Source organism: Neolamprologus brichardi, chromosome 7 (assembly GCF_056152115.1).
Source record: "Neolamprologus brichardi isolate AB-2024 chromosome 7, ASM5615211v1, whole genome shotgun sequence".
NCBI lineage: Eukaryota > Metazoa > Chordata > Actinopteri > Cichliformes > Cichlidae > Neolamprologus > Neolamprologus brichardi.
The window spans coordinates 50656970-50681262 of NC_142110.1; the positions used below are offsets into that span (position 1 = coordinate 50656970).

At 40.3% G+C, this 24293-nt stretch overlaps 1 protein-coding gene across 1 annotated transcript in view; it reads left to right on the forward strand.

The window, feature by feature from the left end:
• The first annotated feature begins 7569 nt into the window (after positions 1–7569).
• itga1 (integrin, alpha 1) overlaps positions 7570–24293 on the forward strand; it is a 58232-nt gene continuing 41508 nt past the window's right edge. The window contains exon 1 of the mRNA XM_087843783.1: positions 7570–7986. Coding sequence (XP_087699909.1) covers positions 7947–7986 — 40 coding nt within the window. The 5' untranslated portion in view covers positions 7570–7946. The remainder of the gene's footprint in view (positions 7987–24293) is intronic.

The window sequence follows — 24293 nt, forward strand, 5'->3', positions numbered from 1 at the left end:
ATGAGTAGAGTCAAGGTGGGATTCAGTGGGATTCAGCAGGAGGGGGAAACCTAAGCGCCATGAAGTGGCTCAGCATGGGGAAAAGAATCATAGCTCACAATACTTTATAATTTGAGCTTCAGCAGGTGTACTACAGGCTGTGATCAGCTGACCTGCAGCTGACCAAGCTCTCTTGGCTGATATCCATCCCGTACACTGACAATACACTGTTTACTGTCTTCATGCTAGACAGTAAACAGTTTGTATAAAGTTAAAATTCAGTGAATGAATCAAAGCATCATCAGCTTTAATGCAAATGTATCTCTGCTATGCTAGATGTAACCTAAATCTGACCATGAGCACCACAGAGGTTACTTTGTTACCTCTGGTGAACTGCAGCTTTCTTTTATGTTTTATGCAGCATCAGGTTGGACTTACACACTGCACGAATACAAGAAAGTGAAGAAAGTTACCACACTGGTCCGTATTAGTAAAACCTTTTCCACAGTTCTTACACTAAACACGATGACAGCTTGAGAGAGAGAGTACATTTTTCAGTTAAATTAAAAGGTCCCACCAGCATACAAATATAACTCAGTAGTATAGATAGAGTGAGATACCTTTGCTAATATGTTAGCTTTCCAGCTAACAACAGGTGCACATGGATCAGTCACAGATGAGTTTGTTGTCTGATATCGATCCAGTATTCTGTCTTGCTGCTGCTGACCACGAGGAATGAAAGCAGCAAAGGGAATGTGAATGAGAGAGGGAGATGGGGTAACGGTGAAGATGCAAGAGTAGAGATGGTTAAGGTGGATGAGTTTAAATACCTGGAGCCAACCATTCAAAGCTATGGATGGAAGGAGAGGAGGAGGAGCGGTGTCAGGGCTGATCTGTGACAGAAGGATAGCAGCAAGAGTGAAAGGGATGGATTACAAGATGGTAGCGAGACCTGCTGTAATCTATGGTTTGAGGAATGGTGATACTGACCAAAAGACACAAAGCTGAGATGGGAAAGCAGACCTTAAGATGCTTTCATTGGGAGTGATGAAAATGGACCAAAATTAGAAATTAAAAGATCAGAGAGACGGCTCGGGTTGAGCACTTCAGAGACGAAGTCTGAGAAGGTTGAGATGATCTGGACATGTGCAGAGCAGAGTAAGTGGATATGTTGTGAAATGGAGCTGAAAGGATGCTGAGTATGAAGCTGTCCCTCCTCTGAGGTATATGAAGGACATACAGGGAGACGGCGTGACAGGATGCTCAAGATAGTATGACATGGAGGCAGGTGAGATGCCGTGGCGAGGCCTAGAGGAAGCAGCCGAAAGACAGAGAAGAAGAAGAAGCACGTTTCAGGCAGTACGTGGACTGAAACACCATAAAAATCTGAATTGAACAGTGGCTAGATTTTAAGGAAGCCCTTTTCAAAGGCAAAGTTGTCCATCAGTTTTAGATTTCTTTATGCCAAAGGGTCAAATCATGGTTCCTGATACCAAGAATCTAGTTAATGTTTGATATTTGTTGGTGTTTTCAATCAATAAATGATTTATTGCACTAATTTTCCTTATTGATCAGCTGCACTAGCTCGCCATGAGAGCACATGCAGCAAGGAAAATCAAATGTGGTTCCATGCACGACCAGTTCAGGGGAAGTCTGCTCCTCTATCTGTTCGCTGTTTCTTGTTGGGTTTATCAGACCCAACAAAAAAACAACACTCACTTATTTTAAAGTTGAATAAATATAAATAAAAATACACAACATTACCATACATAGCATGTTTACTGTGAGCTATCATCTCCTGTTACACACAAACCATTTTCTTTGTATACATTACAGATTCCTTAGATCCTCACTTTAAATGGCTTTCACTCAATGTAGTATTGCAGGTTCTTGCAGTTGGGATGAGGGGCTGCAGAGAAATATCACCGGTCACACTTTATGAACCAAGTCAAAGTTTGATAGTTTTTCAGCTTCAGTAGCCGAGAATTACTGTCTGAAATACACAGTTTGTCTTCATTGCCTTTGCCACAAAAAGCATCTCGGACGAGCTATTGTTGTTGGGAATATGAATGAATTTCAGAGTTTTCAGTTCAAAGAAAGTATTTCTCGGAAGTAAATAAAAAAATGCCTTCAATTTATTAGAGAGGCAGACAGCCTTATATCTTATACACGCTAATGCTCTCTTCCTGTCTTTATGTATACAGGCAGTTAAGGAGGGAGCGAGAGAAGCAAAACACATTAGAATAGACGTCCATGGCTAATAGGAGAATATAGTATGTCAGAACGAAAGGCAGGGGATGGAGGTGGGGGGAGGAAACGGCGTAGAGGTCAGAAATGAAAACATACATGCAGTCTATACATTGCTACAAGGAGAAAGAAAGGCATATGACCAAATCAAGGCGTGAAAGAGGATGAGGAAGAGAGGAGATGGGTGGGGAAGGGTCTGCTGTGGTGAGGAAGTGCATGAAAACTAATCAGAGTCTTCCTGAATTTCAGTGCGACGACAGGAAGGACTTCTGTAAACTCTCTCATTGACTGGGAGTTGCTGAGATCCTGTTTGATGTCTTTCTATGAGAATAGCTGAAGCGTGTTTGCGCTACATTTGATGCGCGCACGCGCCATGTAATCCTGCATTATTCTCCACCTAGATTGTGTATGGAAGGATGTACTTTATGTTGAATAACTCATCCTGTATGTGGTTTGTGTATGAAAAGATTCAAAATATTTACGCAGTGAAATTGAGAAAGATGACCACGGTTCAGCTGAAGAAACTGACAGAAGTGTTAAAGTGTACACAGTCTTTAAAGCACTGCTGTGGATTTTAAATTAAATTAAAGGGGTATTGCACTAATTTTTAAGGAATTACATTTTTTATACACAGTTCCTAATTTTCAGAGACTTAAAAGTCATTGGATAATAACTGATGCACTGTTTTGTGGTCAGATGGAGCCCGATCCCTTGTTGTTTTATGAAAAATAAGCAGATAAAAGATCTGGAGTTGATTCCAAGTGTTGAACTTGAAGATGTTGATGCAAGAGAAGGAGGTCATCATTAGGTTGAAAATGGAAAAATAAACCTATCAGATTGATTAAAATCAACAGTCTGGTTCATTCTGTCAAACCACTCTGTCAGCTCAGCAACGCAAAAAGGAAAACCACACGAGACAACTGAAGTGCATGATCGCAGAATCGTTTTTTTCTGGAAAAAAAATTCTCTAAATTTCTTGCCTAACCAAGTCAAAAACAGCTGGAAGTTTTCAGGTCTACAATCAAGAGACTTTCTTGAATGTAAATACAGAGGATTTACAGCAAGTTGCAAACTACACCGCGTTCCAAATTATTATGCAAATTGTGTTTAAGTGTCATCAAGATTAAAGTTGTTTTTCAATTAAACCCATGGATGGAATTGTGTCTCGGGACTCTTTGTATCACTGAAATCAATCTCGGACACCTATGATCATTAGTTTGCCAGGTGAGCCCAATTAAAGGAAAAACTACTAAAGAAGGATGTTCCACATTATTAAGCAGACCATCATTTTCAAGCAATATAGGAAGGAAAATGATATCTCTACTTTTGAAAAGCGTGAAATAGTTGAATGCCTTGAACGTATAATGAAAACTTTAGATATTTCACGAACATTTAAGCGTGATCACCACAATGTAAGAGATTTGTGGCTGAGTCAGAGCACACATGGGTTCGTGCAGATAAAGGCACAATGATGAAGGTTTCTGCCAGAAAAATACATCAGATTAAGAGAGCAGCTGCTAAAAGGCCATTACAAAGCAGCAAACACATATTTGAAGCTGCTGGTGACTCTGGAGCCCTGCAAACATCAAGGTGTAGGATCCTCCAGAGACTTGCAGTTGTGCATAAACCTCTATTCAGCCACCCCTTATCAATGCTCACAAGCAGAAATGGCTGCAGTGGGCCCAGAACTACATGAAGACTCATTTTCAAACTGTCTTGTTCACTGATGAGTGCAGTGCAACCCTGGATGGTCCAGATGGATGCAGTGGTGGATGGTTGGTGGACGGCCACCATGTCCCAACAAGGCTGCGTCGTCAGCAAGGAGGTGGTGGAGTCATGTTTTGAATCAAGGGGAGAGAGCTGGTCGGCCCTTTTAGGGTCCCTGAAGGTGTGAAAAAGACCTCTGCAAAGTATGTGGAGTTTCTGACTGACCACCTTCTTCCATGGTAGAAAGAGAAGAACTGTGCCTTCTGCAACACAACCATCTTCATGCAAGACAATGCACCATCTCATGCTACAAGGAATACCTCTGCATCATAGGCTGCTATCAGCGTAAAAGGAGAGGAACTCATGGTGTGGTCCCCATTATTCCCTGACTTCAATCCTATTGGGAACCTTTGGAGCTTCCTCAAGCAAAAAAATATGAGGGTGGGAGGCAGTTCACATCCAAACAGCAGCTCTGGGAGGCTATTCTGACATCCTGCAAAGACATTCAAGTAGAAACTTTCCAAAAACTTGCAAGTTCCACTGCTGCAAGAATTGTAAACCTGCTATCAAATAAGTGGTCCTATGTCGATATGTAACTTGACCTGTTAAGATGTTTTTGATTGTTCAGTAACATTTGAATTATACTCTATTGGTCGATGACTCGAAAATTATGCCGACTGTCACTTGAAACGACTATTTAGGAAAAAGAGAAAATATCATTTGCATAATAATTTGGAACGCGGTGATTACACTTAAGAACAGTAAGGTTAGATTAGACTTTGCTAGAAAACATCTCAAAGAGCATGTTTCTGGAAAAACAACAACAACAGTTTCTCTGGACAGATGAAACTGAGATTAACTTGGCAGACTGGAGAAGCGGAGAAGCAGCTCATGATCGGAGGCATACCAGATCGTCTGTCAAATATATGCCTGTCATTATACTCTCTGCTTCACAGTGAAATGTTTAAGTCTCTTAAACTGTAGTGTGTAGAAGGTGTTATAGTAGATACTTATATTAAATGTGGCTGACTTGGGGTTTAAGTAAAATTGCAGTTCACACACACTTATTACAAAATATTCAAAGGAAATGTAGGAACACCCACGTGAGCCAGCCACCTTTGGAAGGGTATGTGCTTTATCACCATGTCAGTTGTTAGGATACCATGATGACAGCTGCTGAAGTGATCCTGGCGTTTGCTAAATTATCCTTGAATGGTTGGCTGTGGATGAACAGGTACTCATGTGTCAGCAGCAGTTGAAATGGAAATAACTGTGGTTTATAAAGAATAATGATGTAGAATTTAAGAAGTGTAGAGTAACATGTAAAATTAGAGCGCAGTTGTCAGGAATTGATTCAGAGATTGTCCATCACAGTAGGGGGGTATTATTTCAGAATTATGGCTCTGTAAGATACTGTGTTGAACAGAGGATTTTTGCATTATATGGTAACATGGTAACTGTATACTTGTGTGGTTGGTTGTAGTCCAGGCTCTAACTGCCCCCTCATTATAATAATCCTTCCGTAACATGGGGATTTTTTTCTCTCTCTCCAGCTGTTGACTGCTGGAATTGGCACCACTTTTAGACTGTGTGTGACGCTTCTGTTAATGTAACAAAATCAGTGACAATCAGTACTGAGATCTGAGTGCTGAGGAACTGAGATCTAGACCAAACAAATCTGTGTTCTTTGTTTGTTTTTTTTTCTTTATCAACGAAACTATCCAAGCTCTCACATGCGAGGCAAGGCAATGGGAAAATGCTTTTTTCTATCTATCTATCTATCTATCTATCTATAAAGTACCATAGCGTCAGTTGGTTTATCGTGACATGTTATCTAGAGGCATCGCGCCTCTCAGCACTGAGGTCAACTATATATTGATTAGTTCATATCTCATAGCTGCAAGATATCAGAACAATCGCAGGCCTCAAATAAAAGCAGTCCATCTATGCTTTTTATTTTTCTCCATTTCAGGTTTGCAGGGGGGGTTGGAAGCTATCCCAGCGGTTATAGGTTGAGAGCTGAATACATAAGTGGCCTGTCAAGACACCAATCAACCTAGCATGCCTGCCTTTGGAGGAAGCCAGAGTACCCAGAGAGAATCCATGTCCAGGACAGGTGAGCACAGTGCTAACCAAAGCACCATCATGCTGACACATTAGATTAAAATCCCCTTAGATACTGCTGTTATGTGCATAAAAACAAGAGTTGAGCCGTTTAGAGACAACCTTTTATTTTACATAAACAAATCTAACACGTGGGTTGTCACTGATAAACGTTCTGTCAATATGATGTTGTATAATACAGGCCTAAAATAATATTTACAATTCCATATAGTGTGCTTTTTGCATATGCTAAAATTTTGTTTTACTGACATCTTTGGGTATGACTAACACAGATGTTGGATGATCATTTTTAAGCCCTATTTTCATATCTTCAATACAATAACAAAAGCTTCTAAGTCATCTAGGACACCGGGGATTACAGTTCACGAAGGGCTGTGTGGTTGTCCAGTAAAAGTTTTCACTCTGCAATAAATTAGTGTTCATGTTTTGCTACACTTTTTGAATGTGTTCACAGACAGTTACTCACAAGTGCACTTTAACCCTAAAACCTAAAAAACTTTTTTGTTTAAAATATTTAGAGCGGCGTAAACAGGATACTGCACCATGGCATCAGTGAACTCTTGTTTATTTCCTCTTCATAAATCATATTCATTCAACTTCGTTTCCATCTAGACTAGCTCGATGACCAGTGGGTCCCCACCCACAGTTTGACAACCCCTGATTTAGTGAAACCTGTAAAACTTTCCTTCCTTCACAGACAGACTGGCACAGCTTCATTTTTTTTAAATCTTTTTCAATTTTTTTCACATTTTAATATGACTTTGCTGTTGAAAACAGAAGGACGAGCTGCCACACGGACCGAACCCTGTATGTTAAACTGAGCCTATTTTAGTCTTACTGCTGAGTTGTAGTCTCTAGACACCACTGTGCCGCTTGTACTGCTAAGATTTTCCCATGGGCTTGACAAGGTTATAAAGTCCTGTGCATGATTAAACTCCCACACCCACGTTCAGGGACTGAAGCAATAATTCAGGCTTTGACTTTAGTCCCAGTAACTTAAGCTACTCATGTGCGTTGTTTAAGGTTTTAATTTTGATGTGTCCTGTTGAATAGGAAATTCGTTTGTTTTGCTTGTTTTTTGGAACATGAATTACACTGAAACCGAGAGTACGGGATGGTGGAGGTTCTACAACAGCTGTACTAAGATAAAGAATCACAAAACAGGTAGTATACACTTTTTAAAAGCACATTGAAGCAGAGAAGGAGCTTAAACCTTAAAAATTTCAAGCACCAAGCTGAAGCACTGAAAGACTTCACACATATTCATCTAAAAGCTATTAGGCTAAATGCAGGATGGCTTTGTTTTAGCTCTGTTTGTGACTGACCTGCTGCCTGCCTGGCATGTCTATCCCTCATTCTTCTCTGCTCTACCTGTCCATTATTGTCCTCCATGGTTATGTGTAAGTAACAGCTATACAGCGTGTCTTACAGCGGGAGGGAGGGGCAGAGAGGGAGTGAAACACACAAAGTTGCGCTGCTTGCTGTGCGCGTCTGTGGGAGAGCGCACCCGTTTGCCGTGGAGGCTCTGTGCACGCCACACTGACAGACTTGCGACTGATGTGCGGATTTTTTACAGATGCCTTCATCCCATCCCTGCTTTTTATGGTGTCGCTGCTCACATTAACCCTCAGACCTCAGGAACCCTCACTCCGCTACACTGCCCACTTTTCCTTCTCCTCCCTGTTTGTCCCGCCCAACTCAGAAGTCTAGTTTGATTCAGGACTTTCAGACTTTGAAGCTTCTGATGCACAGGAAATGCTTCGAGGACTCTTACAAGTCTGCTGTTAGCCATTAAAAAAAAAAATTCTGACAAATCTTCTGTTTAAAAGTCCGTGGACTGAGACTGAGTGAAGCTACAAGGACACAGCTTCACACTAACGGCACTCAGGATGTGGCAACGTTTTATTTTGACAACAGATGCAATTATTGGTAAGTAATGACCGCAGAAAAAAGACGCGTGTAATGATTATGGATCAAATAACAAGCACTTCTTCTACAGAAGCTCCCTCGGCGCATCCTTGCGCGCACGCCAGGCGGCACACGCTTGGATCCTCGCAGCATGCATAATTGACGACCGAGCGACTAAACGCATCCATTAGAAGTGTCACTCACCTTGCCAACACGCCCATTAAAAAGTCGCTGTCCTGTCCTTATACGAACTTTCTGTATGTGCCCAGGTGAGATTTATTCTGAAGGAACAAGGGTGCTTCATAGACAGCCAGGTCTCACAGGCACGCCACCCATGAGCTTATATAACAGAGACGTTGAACGGTCAGTCAAATTACTGCACGATACTCTAATTAGATGCTGGCCATGCCAGAGTTTACGCTGCCAGAAGTAGGCTGTGTTTCTGCTGTTTCTTGTGCAGATCTTGTGAAATTATGTCTCACCCTGTTTTTGAACAAACCCTCGTAGGCAGTGATTAGATCTGAAGTTCTTGGTTAAGGGAAATTGCTGCTGGCTTAGTGACGGGGCTAAGAGGTTGTGGGCTCGCTTTGGGTAGTTCCTCTGGTGATGCTACGCTCTCTCTCAAGTTCACCTCCAGAGCAGCAGAAGTGAATAAACTTCTAGGTCACGTCCAACAAGTTTGAATATGACGGAAAGTACCGGTGATGTATCAGAGTTTGGAGGAGGGGAGGATAAGTGGGAGAAAGTGGGATAGAGACAAAGTCAACAGTGCATGTCTCTGATTAATTCTCAGATTTCTACGCTTACATGTGATTCCGACTTGTGATGGTCATTAGAGAATTGAGTTAGAGCTGGAGAGAAATGTGTGTGGCTGTGTGAGTGTCAAGGGATCAGTTCAGTTGAAGCTCATATGGCCAAGCCCATCCCATAACCATCCCATCATCATTTTCTTTTTAATCTAGCCCTCCCTGTCTCTGTTTAGTGTCTTTAATCGTATTCCTGCAGTTTGTCGAACAGTGCCTTTCCTTCTACGTGTGCAAATTCAGGGTTATTGTGAATGAGGCTGGATGCTGTTACTTAACTGATTTTGTTCCATCACGCTCAGCCCTGCTGGCCCAGCACTGTAGTGTGAGCGGCAGGAGGCGGTTCACACAGGGGTAAAAGCTGGTTTGAGTCCATAGTGTTGGGTTATGATAGCTACCACTGCCTGCTTTAGAGGCCCACAAGTGCTTGTTGTACTGGCAGCATTTAATCTATGTAAATTCCTAACAGCATTGGAGCTGCAGGTGGTTTGAGTTTGGTATTTCAGAGAAGAGGGGCATCTGGCTTCCATCAGTATGAGTCGACTGGAGTGACACAAACAGCAGGAACACAGTCACCTACTGGGCTGTGACTAATTATCATTTACGTTGTTCATTTGAATTCTTTGTACTTAATAATTTAGTCTTTAACACATTAAAAAAATAGAAATGGGCTGCCATTCACACAAAGTACAGTGTAGGCAATGCCATAATCTTCAAGGTGACATTAACACATAACACACATTGTTTGTCTGACCTTCTTACTGTAGCTAAAAACGTAATAAATTCTCACACTGGAACCACATCGTGTTTATGGTTTCATCTGAATCAATGACTTTAATGATCAGTTACCATAGAAACAGCTTTTGGTTTTGCGATAATATTCACGATCTAAACATTTGACCTTTGCTTGAGGCTTTCTCTCTTTCCTCTCTTTTTTTGTCTGTTGACCTTGTGACTCAAGCCAAAGCTCTTTGTTTTCTTCTTTGAACTGCTCCTTTAATGCAGGGACTGCGGCAGCATCACGGCGCTCACACATGATAGGATGCTTGTGAGCTGCGAGAAATAGCCAGAGGGTATTTTGGAGTTCATATGGTTGCTAAACAAAGTTGCCTTTTATGGCCTGTTATTTGATTACAAAGTAGTAAATTAGATGAACGCTGTTTCGAGACCTCTGTTTCGCTGCCCCGCAGAGATTACAAGGTGTTTTGTGTACGAGTTGATCACATTTCAGTGTCTTTTTACAGTATGTGTGCTGCAGATATGGAAGGAGGAGCTGAAGGACGAGTCAAACACAAACGGGTTTACGTGCTTCACAACTCTTTCAAGGAAATTTGTCTTTTCCTGAGCACATGGAATGCCGCAGTAGAGCAGGGAGGGCAGTTAATTCATTGATGGCTGGAATGTCAGAGGATATACTGTAAAGTCTTAAGACATTGCAACTCTGCAGTGAATTTATTAACTTGGCGAGACATAGCGGTGAAACCGGCCATCTCCGTCATTAGCAATATGTCTCCTCCTTCTCCTCCCCCTCCTCCTCCTATACTGAGTGTAATATTTGAATCTGAATTAGCGTGCTCCCTGGAGTCTGCAGCAATCAGCACTAATCTGACATAAACTGTCTGCTGGCATGGGCAGACAGATTTCCTGGAGTGGTGAGTGATTATGTTAGCTTATCGTCTGCTTGTCTCTTCTTAGACTCAGTTTGAGCATCCTTATTTGTGTTTTTCACACACATGAATACATCTATAGACTGTGGGAATGCCACTGCTAAACATGTTGTGCGTGCAGCAGAAAATGACAGTTTTCACTTTTCACGTCTGGTGATTTTATTGTGGCAATGTCATAACCGGGCTGCCATGATAAAAATGTCCTCTTCCAGTGAGAAAGCACAGACTATATAGTCTTGAGAATTTGCTGTCATCATTTTCGTGGCTATCCAACCACCAAAACGCCACTTGAGGGAATTTGAAGTTGTTTCCAATTCGTTGTGTTGAAGAAACTGCGGTCTGCCGTGGCCAGTGCTTTATTTATTAACCATATCTTCAGTGCAAATATAGGCTAAAAAACACATGACATGACCATCAGAATCAACAACCCCACCTGGTTGAAAAACTGTGTGGCTTCCTCCTGGCTGTAATTCCCTACACCTGCGCCCTTAATGCCTTCCTTAAAGGGCCAATCTAAAACCTCTGGCAGCATCCTATGCATATAGGTTTTATTTCATTTGTTTTGTTTTTTTTCCAGAAATTCATGGATGCCAGGGAGTGCCAATGTAAGGGTCTTTTTTGAACTTAATGGTTGCATTTTGACAATATATAGAATTAGAATTTATAGATTTATAGAAATTTATAGAATCAAAATCTATCGAATCCGCCCCTTGATGCATATAAGGGAAAGTTTAATCAGTGCAGCAGAAGAAGATGAAGTTATATCACAAAGTTCATGTGCTTTCTTGCATGAAAACAGCAGCTTCATTTGTAGTTACAGAAATATGCCAAAAGAGAAGTCTTTGAGAAATGGTCTGTTTACTCACATGTTTTTCTGATAGGTTGTGGTTACACTGCTATAGCCCACATGTGGAGGATTTCACACAAAGATGACAGCAGACTAACACCTACCTCATGGTTTCCAACTCTGACCTTGTAACAGTGTGCCTGCTATTCTGCTCTTCCGCTACTCTCTGTGGTCATTATTCAAGACAAGTTATTTAATATACATTACTCATTAATTTTCTTGAAAGTAATTTATAATGTACTTTATTTAACTACTTGCTGGAGAAAGTATGTGCACTAGTACACTACTTGTTCTTATCACTATATTAGATTACCTGATATGTACTTTCTCAGAGTTAAAAGTTAAAAATATAAACCTTAGGCTACAATCCCACGACACATAACTTTATCCGGATGAGGACATACATATGATCTTTCATTCAGTATTTTCTGCATAGCTGACTGCTCCTTACTGCCTTTGTTGAAGTGCTGCTGCTGGGCTGGGGTCAGCATACACTCAGCTCTGGGTTCTTGGCTAGCTTTGCGCTAGCATGCTGTCTGTGAAGTTGCTTGCAAAGAGCTAAAGTCATGCTATCAATATAATGTAGTTATTTCTGTCCTGGACACAGTTTGTGCTTTATCATCTTGCTCTTGTCCTTTTGTGTCAGAAAAGTGAACGCAATATACATATCTCCACTTTACATCGCTCAATCATTTCCTCCTCCTCCTGCACACAAACTGAAAGCAGCTGATTGTAAGATCAGTTCACTGTTTTTTGTTTTTTTTTGTCTACCTGTCCTGCAAATAACCAAAGAAACTTTGTAACGCAAGTAACGGCACAACTGTATCTGTGATGTGATTACTCCATTCAGCACAGTCATGCATTAGATTACTGTATTACTGAAAAATGAAATGTGATTACAGTATTTTTGTTCCTTTGCAATGTTGTTACATTGTAATGTGTTACACCTAACACAGCATAACATATAGGCAAGATTAGACTGCCTCTGAAAGGTGAGTTATACTGACAGGCAGTAAAAAAAATGGACGTAGCTACTGTGACATCAAGTCCTGCATTGAAGCCTCAAGTTCAGAGATTCTGCCATCAGCATCTCCCCCCCCACCCCCCCCCACCGAGAACTCGTTAGCCAATGAGCATGTGCTTTTGTACCACAGATAAACCTTTACACTGCATGACCATAATTTACAAAAAATACTTACTACTTATATTTATTCAGTATAACCCAAATTCGTTGACTATAAAATAAAACAGTGAATAAACAGAAGTTAAATTGAATGCATTTTTTCTGCATTGGCTAAGATACGTTGTTAGTCCTGAGACAGACTGGTGATCTGTCCTCTCGCCCTCTGGTAACTGGGATAGACTCCAGCCACTTCACTCTGATAAGTAAGGATAAGTGGAAGAGGATGGATGGCTCTGTTCATATTTTCTAGTTGACAATGACACAAAGCACTTGTAAGCGTGGGATAAAATAGCCTCAAATCAGTGTTCGCTTTCTGGATATTTTCCAGTGCCTTCAGCTGGATTTCACAGCCTTCGTCAACGCTTGCAGTTTCGTAAGGAGGCGAGGTGGGGGCTGTAAACCAGTCTTCAGTTCAAGAATAGTTTTCTTTCTCGTTTAACAATTTCTTGATAATTTTGACCTTTGTGATGAAACCACCATATGCAGGCCTTTGTTTTCTGTTCTGTGAAAACAAATCTCATGCCAAATAAGGGGACGCATCAGAGCCAGTTTTTATGACACAAAGCGGCTTTTTCTGTATTGGAACGATAGCTTAAATTTGATAGATTTTTTTTTCTGTTAGTTGTTATTAAAGACGTCTAACAGAAAAATACAGATATGGTGAAACTCTAGCTGGAGCTGAAGTTATGTTTATTCTTCCCAGTGGTTTGATATTGTTAGTTACCTGCAGCTTCACAGGATTCAGCTGTGTGTCTCCAAAGTGACAGCGTTGTGTGTATTTATACCTGCAGTTAAGTCGAATTATGTCTAAGTAGCAGCCACTGAATAAGTGTTTTAACACATGTCATGTATAGCTCAAATGAGCCTCTTCGATCACAGCCGTTTGTTGTAATGCTCCTTTTTCTTGTCTCGCGTTTCTTGCCTTGATCGTTGAACAAAGGGGCCCATCTTCAGAACTACAATACACAAATCTCATGCAACTAGCCTGAATGTGAATCAGTTGCCTTCTGAGCTGGTGCAACAGTGTGTGCAACAGCTGAAATGTTTTTGTGCAATTTGCACAAAATTGCAATTTGAAATTAGTTTTCTCATGAGATGCTAACATTTTTTTGCAAACCTTCACACAGTGATACTGGTGCCAGTGACCCCACATGCCACTGCAGCAGCCACCATAAAGGAAGTGGAAACGCGTGGTTTGCCAACAGAAAATGTATGTGGCGTATCTCATGCTTCAGCAAAGGTCAGATTCACAGCGTGAATGCTGATTTGCATGCTGAAAACTCAAATGAGAATGATGCATACGGCACAACATGGCTATATTTAGACAAGAGGAAATTGTTAGTTAAGGTAGCGTTTAGCTCAGAGTACTGTTGCAAACTCTGCTGTAGTATTTCAGCTGTTTACTGCAAACATTTAGAAAAAAAACATGTAATTGTTGCTGTGACAACCACTACTTAAACTTGGGTGAACTGCTCGTTCTAAACAAGTTCTCTTTCATTTGCACAGCTTTCAGTTAATACTGTGGATGTAATGCCAAACGTAGCATGCAAGAAATGCTTGGAAGCATGGAAGATCCATCATATGAGTAGAGAAAGACACACCGATCAAACTTCTTATCCGATGCTGATATAATACCCGATACCTTATCCTTGAGTATTCCATTACACGCAATGCTGATGTGATGTGGTACTTTTGGTTGCTCCCTTATTTCTTAACTGGTTGCCATGGTGAATGTTCTTCTTAGCACAGTTTTTGCCCTCGCTGACACAATCCTCCTGTTTGTCCTGGGACCAGCATTGAGAGTACACTAACTTACGACCCTCTGAGGCTGGACTTACGTCTCTTCTTGGTCTCAAACCAAGGACACAGAGATCTGTTAAATCTGTTAACCATTTCATCAGTGAGGCACACAAAGCACTGACATGATGTCCGTGTCAATTTACTTATGAATAAACTGTCTTTGTTGTAATCAAATAAAATTACAACAGATCTGCATCCACCAGAACTTTTTCCAGAGAAGATTCTGAAGTAACGTTTTGGGCATTTATTACTTTCTTATCAAGAAGCATCTACACACAGACCTAAGGAATATACCACATTTCAGATTCCACTTAATAGCTCTGTGTGTGTGTTTAAAGTCTTATTTTATGTTTGTTGCACTGCTTAAGACATCGTGAAACCTACTCTGTGTTAAGCACGTTGAGTGTCCGTATAATCCTTATATGCTATTGCCATTAATTCTCCAAATGCATAAAACAGTAGATATTTGATAATCAAGGATGCCATCGTAATCTGAAGTAAAGTCTCAAACAATGATTTATTAATTGCCTTTGTTTTTGGAATACTCTTCATGGACCTTTGTCTTTTTTCATGTGATTTGAAAGTGTTATGCAAGACTGATTGATAATATATATAGAGTGATTTATATATTATGTATGTGTTCAGGCTTTTTGTATCAGTTTGTCAGGGACTGCAGTGACAGGACCTATTTCCATGCCCTACACTACAGTCAAAATGAGTGTGGCACATTCAGATTTTTGCATGTTTTCAGTAACCCATTTAAATAAAATAAAGATCAAATATGTTACATCAATACATCCAAGAGTATATATTTGCTAAATTGGTATTTGTTGTAAAGAAAAACTCAGTGTGAGCGTAGTTACCGCACCGCTGATGTCATTTATCGTCAATACATTTTCACTTTGTCCTGTTTTGAGTCTCACTCGCAAAATGACAGCAGGGTGAAGTAAATGTGTGCATGCATGCAAACATCTAGTGTGGAGTGGTGCTGACAAGAAACGGGTGAAAGAATAACTTGAGTTTCCAAGAAGTTTTGCTACTGTGAGTGCAATGAAAGAACAACAAAGAACTGAATTTAATAGCTGGTGTCACTGTCGCTGATATTGATAGTATAGCATTCTGTAGTACTCTCTTATTATAATAACAGATTGGTGCATCACTAGACTACAGGGTAACCACATCTGAACTCAAAAAGGCATATATGGAGCACTTCCTCCATGTCTCCTTCATCTCCCACATAATATACTGTATATGTCTTGCAGGTCTTTGTAGTAGTGATCTATGAATCATATATACAGCCTTTGATACAGACGATCCACTCAGGCATTCATAGTGTTAAGCTGCTGAGTTCTTCGTAGATTTAATGGAAGTAATCATACAGAGAATGGAAAAAAAGAATAAAAAGAAAGAGGAGGATAAAATCTTTGTTGTACCTCGCTTTGCGTCTTTTTCATAAAGGTGCACGATCTGTGCGCAGAACAAGACAAATATGTGCATGTGGGGAAAAAATAGTCAACACCAACTACTGCATCAAAGATCAGATGAACCTACGCCACCTTGGATCAATAGTGTCATGCATACGGTATCTGTTTTCCTGATGTATGATAGTCTTCTCTTTCTTTTGCCTCACTTCTTGCAGGAAAGCCAGCTGCAGTGATGGGTGACATGTGTTTTGCTTGGAGGGTTTACCTTTTTAGGCTTGAGCATAAGAAGATAAAAATGTAGGAAAAGAAAGCAAAATCTGACGTTAGTCCTGGAACAAAAAACTGTTGATTGATCATTTTGGTAATGGATCATGTAAGTTATTGTTCAAATAAATGCATCAGATTCTCACCTTTTAAGAAGAATTTTTTGGATTGACTCTGGAAAATAAAAACCCTAAATTTATTGCCATCTCCTTGATATTATCCACTATTTTCTGACAGTGCAAAGCAACTACTGCTCTGTCACCAAGTCCACATTAAAAACTTAGGAAGATTAACTTTTAGTGATTAACTGCAATTACTTAGAGTAAACTGTAAATGATTAAATGTCATCATTTAATTGAGAAGCCTTCTTCTGGCATTTATTGTCAGTAACTCTACCACAGTGTTACATGAAGTTCATTTAGATGATGACAAACTCATGCATCCGGAGTGCGCGCAGAGTTTACTGATGTCACAAAAAAAAAAAAGCAAAGCTGGCAGGATGCTGCAGTTACTGGATAAACAAGACAAAGAAGCATATTTCTTGAAACATTGTGATGTCAAAGAAAAGTTCAAAGATGCTGCCCCGAGCCTGCAAAACCACAAAGCCCACCCACATGTCTTAGTCTCATATACTGTTGCCTGAACAAGCGACAGATGTGTAACTGTTTTTCCTGGTGCTGTCTGTGCAGCATATGGCACCCATGTGAGGTGGAGGTGGAAGATGCACAGAGTCAGGTAAAGCTGGTGTGTCTTCTAAAAGCAGTAATGGCGTTACTGGTTGGTAATCAAAGATGCATATCAGCTCGAAGGGAGAAAGATGCATGGTGTGGGCACATCGTGGATAACAGGCATGACATGAAATATTAAAAATGAAAGTGGAAGAAATTTTTTAAAAAAGAACTATTTTTACCTTCAATGACTCACAGTAAACTAGCAACAGTCCATTTCCCCTAACAAACACTGTCTGACCACCTTGAAGCCACCCACTCTCCGCTTCACACAGTAAAGGACATTCATAGCAAGGTGGACATGTTTAAAATTGGACTAGTCATTGCTGACACTGAATGCCAGTGTAGTCCCAATTTTACCAAAATGTGCAAAACCGAAATATTTTTAGTATTTTTTTCATTACAGAAATAAGCTGAAATAACATTCATGAAGAATATTTGGCTCATATATGCTCCACTGTCTTTACCAGCTAGCTGCTAATACTAACCACAGCCCTGGTACGTGGTTCTGCACAGGGACTATGCAGTAGGATTTTAATGCTTTTTCACTGCAGGAACCTCCCTGTTATGTTAACACTAGATTCTCCATGCTGATTAACTTCATACAAAATGATAATGAAAAAACTTGATGAAACACCCAGTGATGGGATAGCTCGAAATATGCGTTGTTTTGTTTTCTATTAGATGGATATCATCGTGATCTTACTCATCATAATCATGCACGGGAAAGCATGGTTGGGACTTTCCCATCACCATCACCATGCCTACTTGGAGACTGGAAGAAGACTGGGCTGGAAATGTAGCATGTAGCAGCGTCAGTGTTGTGACATGCTGATGCATTCATATATTTTCATTCCTTTAACGGTCATGGTCATTACTATCACATAGTCATAATACTGTAACTACGCGATAGTAATCTCAGTTGTTTCTACAGCAAACCTTCGACAGCAAAACTTTCTTTGTGTGCTTCACACTTTACAATAACCTGTGATTTAACATGGGCCAGATGAGCTACCCCGTCCCTGATGTTCTGGTTTATTGTTAATGATTCAATGAAAGATAATAATTGTGGTATGTAGGGCATGAACTCTATTTCATTCTGATGTGGGCCGTGCCAGAAGCACAGCATTAGACACACTTTTCACAGTAAACGCATTGATTTGATTGCTAAAGCTTTTTAAAGCTTAAGTATTACTTCACGCTGTGACACTCGACACACTTTTGTATTGTTTTTCCTTTTTTCTTGCTGATTTGTGACGCTTTCGTCTAACTTGCAGGCATTTTATTGTCAGTATCTTTGTCAGTGGCATATTGGATAGCTACAATAGATTTCACACCTAATATTAACAACAGCAGGTTTTATTTTAACTGTCCTCGGGGTCCAAATATACTCAAGTGCAGTGTAGAAGGGATTGAGCACCCTAAAATTGAATCCCTGCTACGTGTGTGTTAATGGTGACTTGTGGTAAAGCTCACCAGGGCTGGGTTTTACCACAGAAAATGACTCATTTCTGTCTGAGGTGCTGTGTCTGCCAGAGCTGCAGACGGAGAAGTGAGAGGGGAAATTAAAAAAAGCTTGGTGTCGCCATGGCAGTGCTTGTGCTAAACCTTTTCTGTCGTATGAAGTCTCCAGAAGTCAAATTGATATTTCCTGTCTCGCTCCTGAAAGCTGGATACATATTGTGTCTGTGTTTAATTAGTTTTGCTTAATAGTTACAGTTTTCTGTGAGATGACTGACAGATTGTAGGGGTGATCTCTGCGAAGTGTTTTAAAAGGCTTATTTTCCAATGAGTGTCCTAAAAGCCAAGAGATAAGAGCTGAAAAATCCCCCAAAGACACACACGTCACGTCTTTTGGTTTCATAAACGAACGCGATACTGTGAAGGTGCTACATCACAAATCGTGTCAGTTTACTAAGGTCTTAACCCCCACAGGAGGTCAAGCCACACACATGCATCAGCAGCTAGAAGCATTCTGCATGGTTTTTTTTCACACTTCATCATCTGTCCACACTTTTCCCCAGGCTGTTACAATTTTAGCATTCCCAGGAGCTTGCTTTTAACCCCTTTGAGTGGTTGGGGTTGTAATTACATAAAAATACATTCATTAAAAAACAAAACAACCCCCCCCCCCCCCCCCCCCCGCCCCAAAACAAACAAACAAAAAAACTTCTTTCCAACATTTTTGTGAGCCATTCATTATTCCCAGAAATTTATACCTATCTACCTGCAGACAGCTTGTGTACGCCGAGGTATTTTTCAGTCATGCGACCTTTAGCACTGCACAGTTGTTGTGAGGCATTAGGAGCAAAGTGGACAGGGGCAGAGGCAACGGGGCGGATTGGGAGGCAGAGGGGAAAGCTGTTGGTGAGACAATGCGGAGTCAGACGGGAGGTCCCGTCTCCGAACATGTGCTGAAGGAGGACAGCACCTTATCTTCAGTTTGAGTGAAAACAAGCAGACAAGTTAGAAAGCTTAAGTTGGAGCCAAGGCTAAACGATTCCCCCTGTTTCCCAGTCTTTATGTTACGCTAACTGTCTTTAGCTTCATATTAAGTGCTATCAGATTTCAGTGGACACCTACCTACACCAGAAGCAGTCATTACAGTTAAAAACTCGATAACTCTTGCTAAAAAATGCTAAATCAAGTTGCACCATCAATTCCACTTCTTCTTTCTTTTTCCTGAGAGAATAAGGTGACGATTCGCTGTATGAGTTTGCCTGGAAAGTGCAATGATGCGTGGTTTTTTTGAAACGTGCACTTTAACCGACAGTAAAGAAGAACTCTTTAGAGGCTTAAATGTAAATGTAATGTTTTGTGGAAGCAAATGCAAAATGTTAACACCTTGTCTTTTTTTCTTCGTGTGTTATTTCAGTCACGTATGAAGTAAGTTTTGCCTTACTGCACTGTGAGAAGCAGGGGGTAGTAAGTCAGAGTCGCTGTGGTTTAATCACTTAATCTTTTATTTTTTACCATATTTCCTTTTTGTTCTCATTAGGTTGCACAAACATCTTCCAGGAGTGGGGCTCCTGGCTGTATGTTGTGCAGGTAAAGACACATACAGCATTCATTTAAGATTTAAGGTGGGAGGATCATGCATCTGGAGATAGTGTGAGATAGGTGGTGTGGTACCCTCTGCTTATTTTCCTCTGTCAGCATTATCTTTTGGCAAAAAGATAATGCTGAATCACTAACACTACAAATGTGTTAGTGATTCAGCTCAAAAGCACTAAATGTTGGCTGTTAGCGGGGTTTTTTTCTTTCTTTTTCTTTAGTCTTTTCCATGACTTTTTCTCTCAGCATTGTGCCACGACATGTGACACTCTTACACTTTGACTCTGTTACAGAAACTTCCTTCAGTCACCATATATACAGGCTTTTTCCCACTGCATTCTTTTCTTACACAGTCCCCTGACGGCGCCAACCTGTCAGTTGCTTGTTAAACTCATGTTGTTTTGGGTGTAGTTTGTGATATAGTTTTCTCTTTTTTTGTTAAACAGGATTTAGGTCAGCCTGTAGTCATTTCCTTGTTTTTGCCCATGTGAACTAATCAGGGGCCCACATAAGAAGCACATAAGGAGTGCCCCCCCCCCCACACACACACACACACACATACTCACGCTGCATACTTGTTGTCCCCCGAGTTTCTTAGTACCTGCTAAGTGCTGATAGCCTCAGATCTCAGTCTCTATATGTGTGTGTGTTTGCATCTGTGCACCAGGCCTGTCCAGCCCTTCACCCTCTTGTGTCTCTGCCAGCAGCAGGTTAGAGCTATCCATCATACATATGGAGAGATGGGAGATGGTGTCTGCTTGGAGCAATGTTTCATGTTAACCTCTGCAATAAGAGGCCAAAACAAATAGTCATGCTATCATGATGCTCTTCACACACACAAATGTTTCATAGGATCTGACTAATCACATTTCTTCTTTAGAACAGATTGATACCATATCAAAAGTTTGTGAGGCTCCACTCAGATACACTTCTGGATCACTATTAATATAATCACAATTACTGTAATGTAATATAATCACATTACAGTAAAACTCACAATTCTCCTCCTCTTCCTTATCTTATCTGCCGGTACCCCCCTCTTATCTGTGAACACTCTCCACTAAGGTTATCAACATCACAGCAAAACAGCATTTCATAGTAATCCTGTCAGTCAACATAACTTTCAATTAAAAGCTCTTTTAACTCAAAACACGACTCGAAAAGCACGGACCTTTTAAAAACTGGTGCTGGTATGCTGAAAGTTTTTTGACTCAGCATCACGTTGTCTGTTTTGGGGTGTATTTTGTGGATTTCGCCGCAAGCAGCAGCAGCAACTAAAAGATTAAAATCAAAACCAACGTATCACAAATTTCTTTTTGCTGATGTCGTCTTTGAAGTTTAATTTTTTTTGTGAGCCTTCAAACCACAGCTATGCTGATTTCCTGCTTGTTACTCAGAATAGTCATGTATTTATTGGGGGAAACGATACTTCTGGTAATACTGGAGCAATTCTGATGCATCGTTCAATCTAGTTTGCCTTTCAGTAAGAAATCTGTAGTTTTCAGTAGTACAAATGAAACATATTAGCAAGACTGGTCAGAATTAATTTGGGTAATCTTTGTTTGATTTTATGTTTTTATGTGTGACATTTTATTTCTTTACATTTAACCAGTTTCTGGCTCATTTATTAGTATTCATAGTTTGTGTGTCTCGGGTGGTATTTGTCTTTGCTGTTGAGTAGCCCTGACCACAAACAAAGAAAAGATCAAGGGGAGTTGTGTGACCCTCCATAAACACTTCTGTGTGTGCGTGTGTGTGTGTCTCAGAAAGACAGAGTGTGTTGATAGGACTGGGATTCTCAGCTAAGATCATGGCGGCACTAGTTAGATGTGCTAATAAAGGTAAACCCTAATGTCAAAATAATTATCCTGAGCAATAATGAAAATCAAGTAATTTAAAACACAATAACAAAGTTGCAGTGCTGTTTAATTTGTATATTTATGCCATATTTATTTTTATAATGTGTACTTTTCCTTCAATCTTCATTCAGTAAGCCTTTGTGTAATACAAAAACAAACTTCAACTAACGATTATGTCTATCTTCTGTTATTATCCACAATAAACCAACGTGTCAGCATCTTTTTAAAGGACGTGTTTCTGAATTTTAGTGCTGCCTGGAGAATCACACAAACAGTATGTTAGTGGTTCACATTTAAAACCACTCTTTGCTTTTCAAGAAAATTACACCGCTCTCATGTAAATCTGGGGCTAGTGCAGGGTGTGCATTGGCTCATCCCAATTCTGAAAATGGAAAATGTAGCCATTTTCAGGGAAATGTTCCAGTAGCTCAGAAAAAGAAAATTTTCCAGTGCACATAGTGGATCAGCTGACAAAATAGTTTTGATATTGCTGAACCCAGCAGCGGGAGACTTTTGTGAACAATGACACAGACATCCATGGTCACTTCCTACTTGGGTCTTTTCCATCACCACTTCCTTTCGCTCCCCCAAACAAAGTAATAGCTAGTTCATCACAAATAAGCGACTTGTAACCTTTTTCTAAGCCTGTAAGCCAAGGGTGGGCAATTCATTTTCCCAAATGGGTCGTGCCAATAACTTTAACTCAATTCTGCACAATATTAATTTTGTCACTTTATAAACTGCTGCTAATTGGAGTAGATGTTACAATTAGGCTATGGCAATGTCCAGCAGGCATAATAAAAAAGAAATCTCCTGTGTCTCGGGTTTGAAAAGGTGCATTAGTTTCTGATTCAATCTCTGAGGTGAAAATGCGAAGGAGAGTAGAAATGTGATGTGATCATCTTTGAGAGTGTTTGTATCTGGATTTGTAATCTTCATCATTGTTCATGTGAAGATAGATCCAAAGAGGACCATCAAGTTAACTGTTGGCATGTGAATAATAATGTTGGCTTGAAAAGCTCCAAATTTCTCATAAAAGCCTTCATCATGTAGCAAATAGGCCCTTGCCTCGCAGTTTAGTTCATTCATTAGTGCAGTTACATCCCCAGCAAATACAAGACCTGCTTTCCGTTCTGCATCTGAAAGCTCTTCTCAAATGTCTGTTCTCAGGTCCTTTACTCTTTGTAACACTTTGCCCAGGCTGAGCCACCTGACAGCTGTGTGGTAGCCTATGTCACCATGTTCAGTCTCATGCTCCTTCAAAAATACAACAGTCTGTGATTCAGTGCTCCTAGCCTGATGAAGTTAGCTATTTTAGCTACAAGAACTGCACAATAGCTGATCCAAGCTGAGTCAAAGGAACAAGTAAATAACCATACAAAACAAAGGTTAGTGAAATGTGTTTGTGTTGTGTGTCAAAAAGTGAAAACAGTATCAGCCAATGTATCAGAATATCAGATTTTTAAATTGCCAAATATCTGTATTGATCTAAAAATCCTAAATCTGTTGGGTTTTATATAGGGGAGCGATTAACACCAAAATTGCAAACAATCTCAATGAAATTAATCAACTTAAAGAAATTAGTTGCACAGTTACTGCTGGTGAAGCAAAGTGGTTTGGTCCAAGGTTAAACTATTCTCGACTTTGAGATGAGCAATTGAAGGGACTTCCAGTGAGAGGGAAGGATGTTAGCTCATGACATTGGATTAATTTGCCAACCACAGCTTGGAAGGTCTGTGAGCGACTCATCCTTCAGCTACATGGGTAAGTGGCGAGTGAACTGGTTGGTGTGTCAATGCCCCTCATAACTAAGCTAAGCTAACTGCCTCCTTGATCTAATAATTTCAGCCACTTGCTCTAAAAACATAAAAACAAATTTCCCTAGAGAACTTGTTTTCTGAAAATGTAGCTAGCTTGATAAAACAGCAAGCTTGAAACTACCACTGAATAGATTCATACTTTTTTCACCTATAAATGAATTGCATCAGCCTACTGAAATAGCAAGGAGAGAGCTAAGGGCACTTGATATTCCTGCACTACTGATAAAAAATTAAACATCTTAAGTGGCTAATGGAGGTCATTGTGTTGGTAAGTGGAACTTTAGGATCAATTAATTATTTAAAACACACTAATTATAGTACAAACAAAGAGCACGGAAATATTATAATTACATATGTATGTTGTTTAAAATACCATGCATGCTATTTAAAATGAGTCTCTGTGTAGTTATTATTATGAATTAATCAGTGCATAAACTCAAAGCACTTTTAAGGTAATTGGTTCCTGCTTTACTAGCATAAGTGACGCTCCCTTTTAGTTTTTTCAGAGTTTCATTTGTTTTTACGGACTTTGCCAAATAAATCTGCTGTGATGTTGTAACAGTGGGTGATATGCAGTTTACCCCCAAACTCATGGGGGGGGGGGGGGGGGGGGGGGGTATTATTTTCTCTCACTGTTTCCTTCATAACATGCATGATTGTTTTTGCACGTCTCTTATTGATTCTGGGGAGAGGTTGTTCTTTGACCTATGGGTGTGTGTATTTTTAGTTTGATGTAGCCAAGGAACACTCTCCATCCAGATGCTCCCTATATGGGAAAACTGTTGTGATCAGCAGATTTTGCAGACATTGTATGCTTATGTGGTCGGAGGGCAGGGGATATGGTTAGGAGAGTGTCAACCACCCCTGCATTACCGAGAG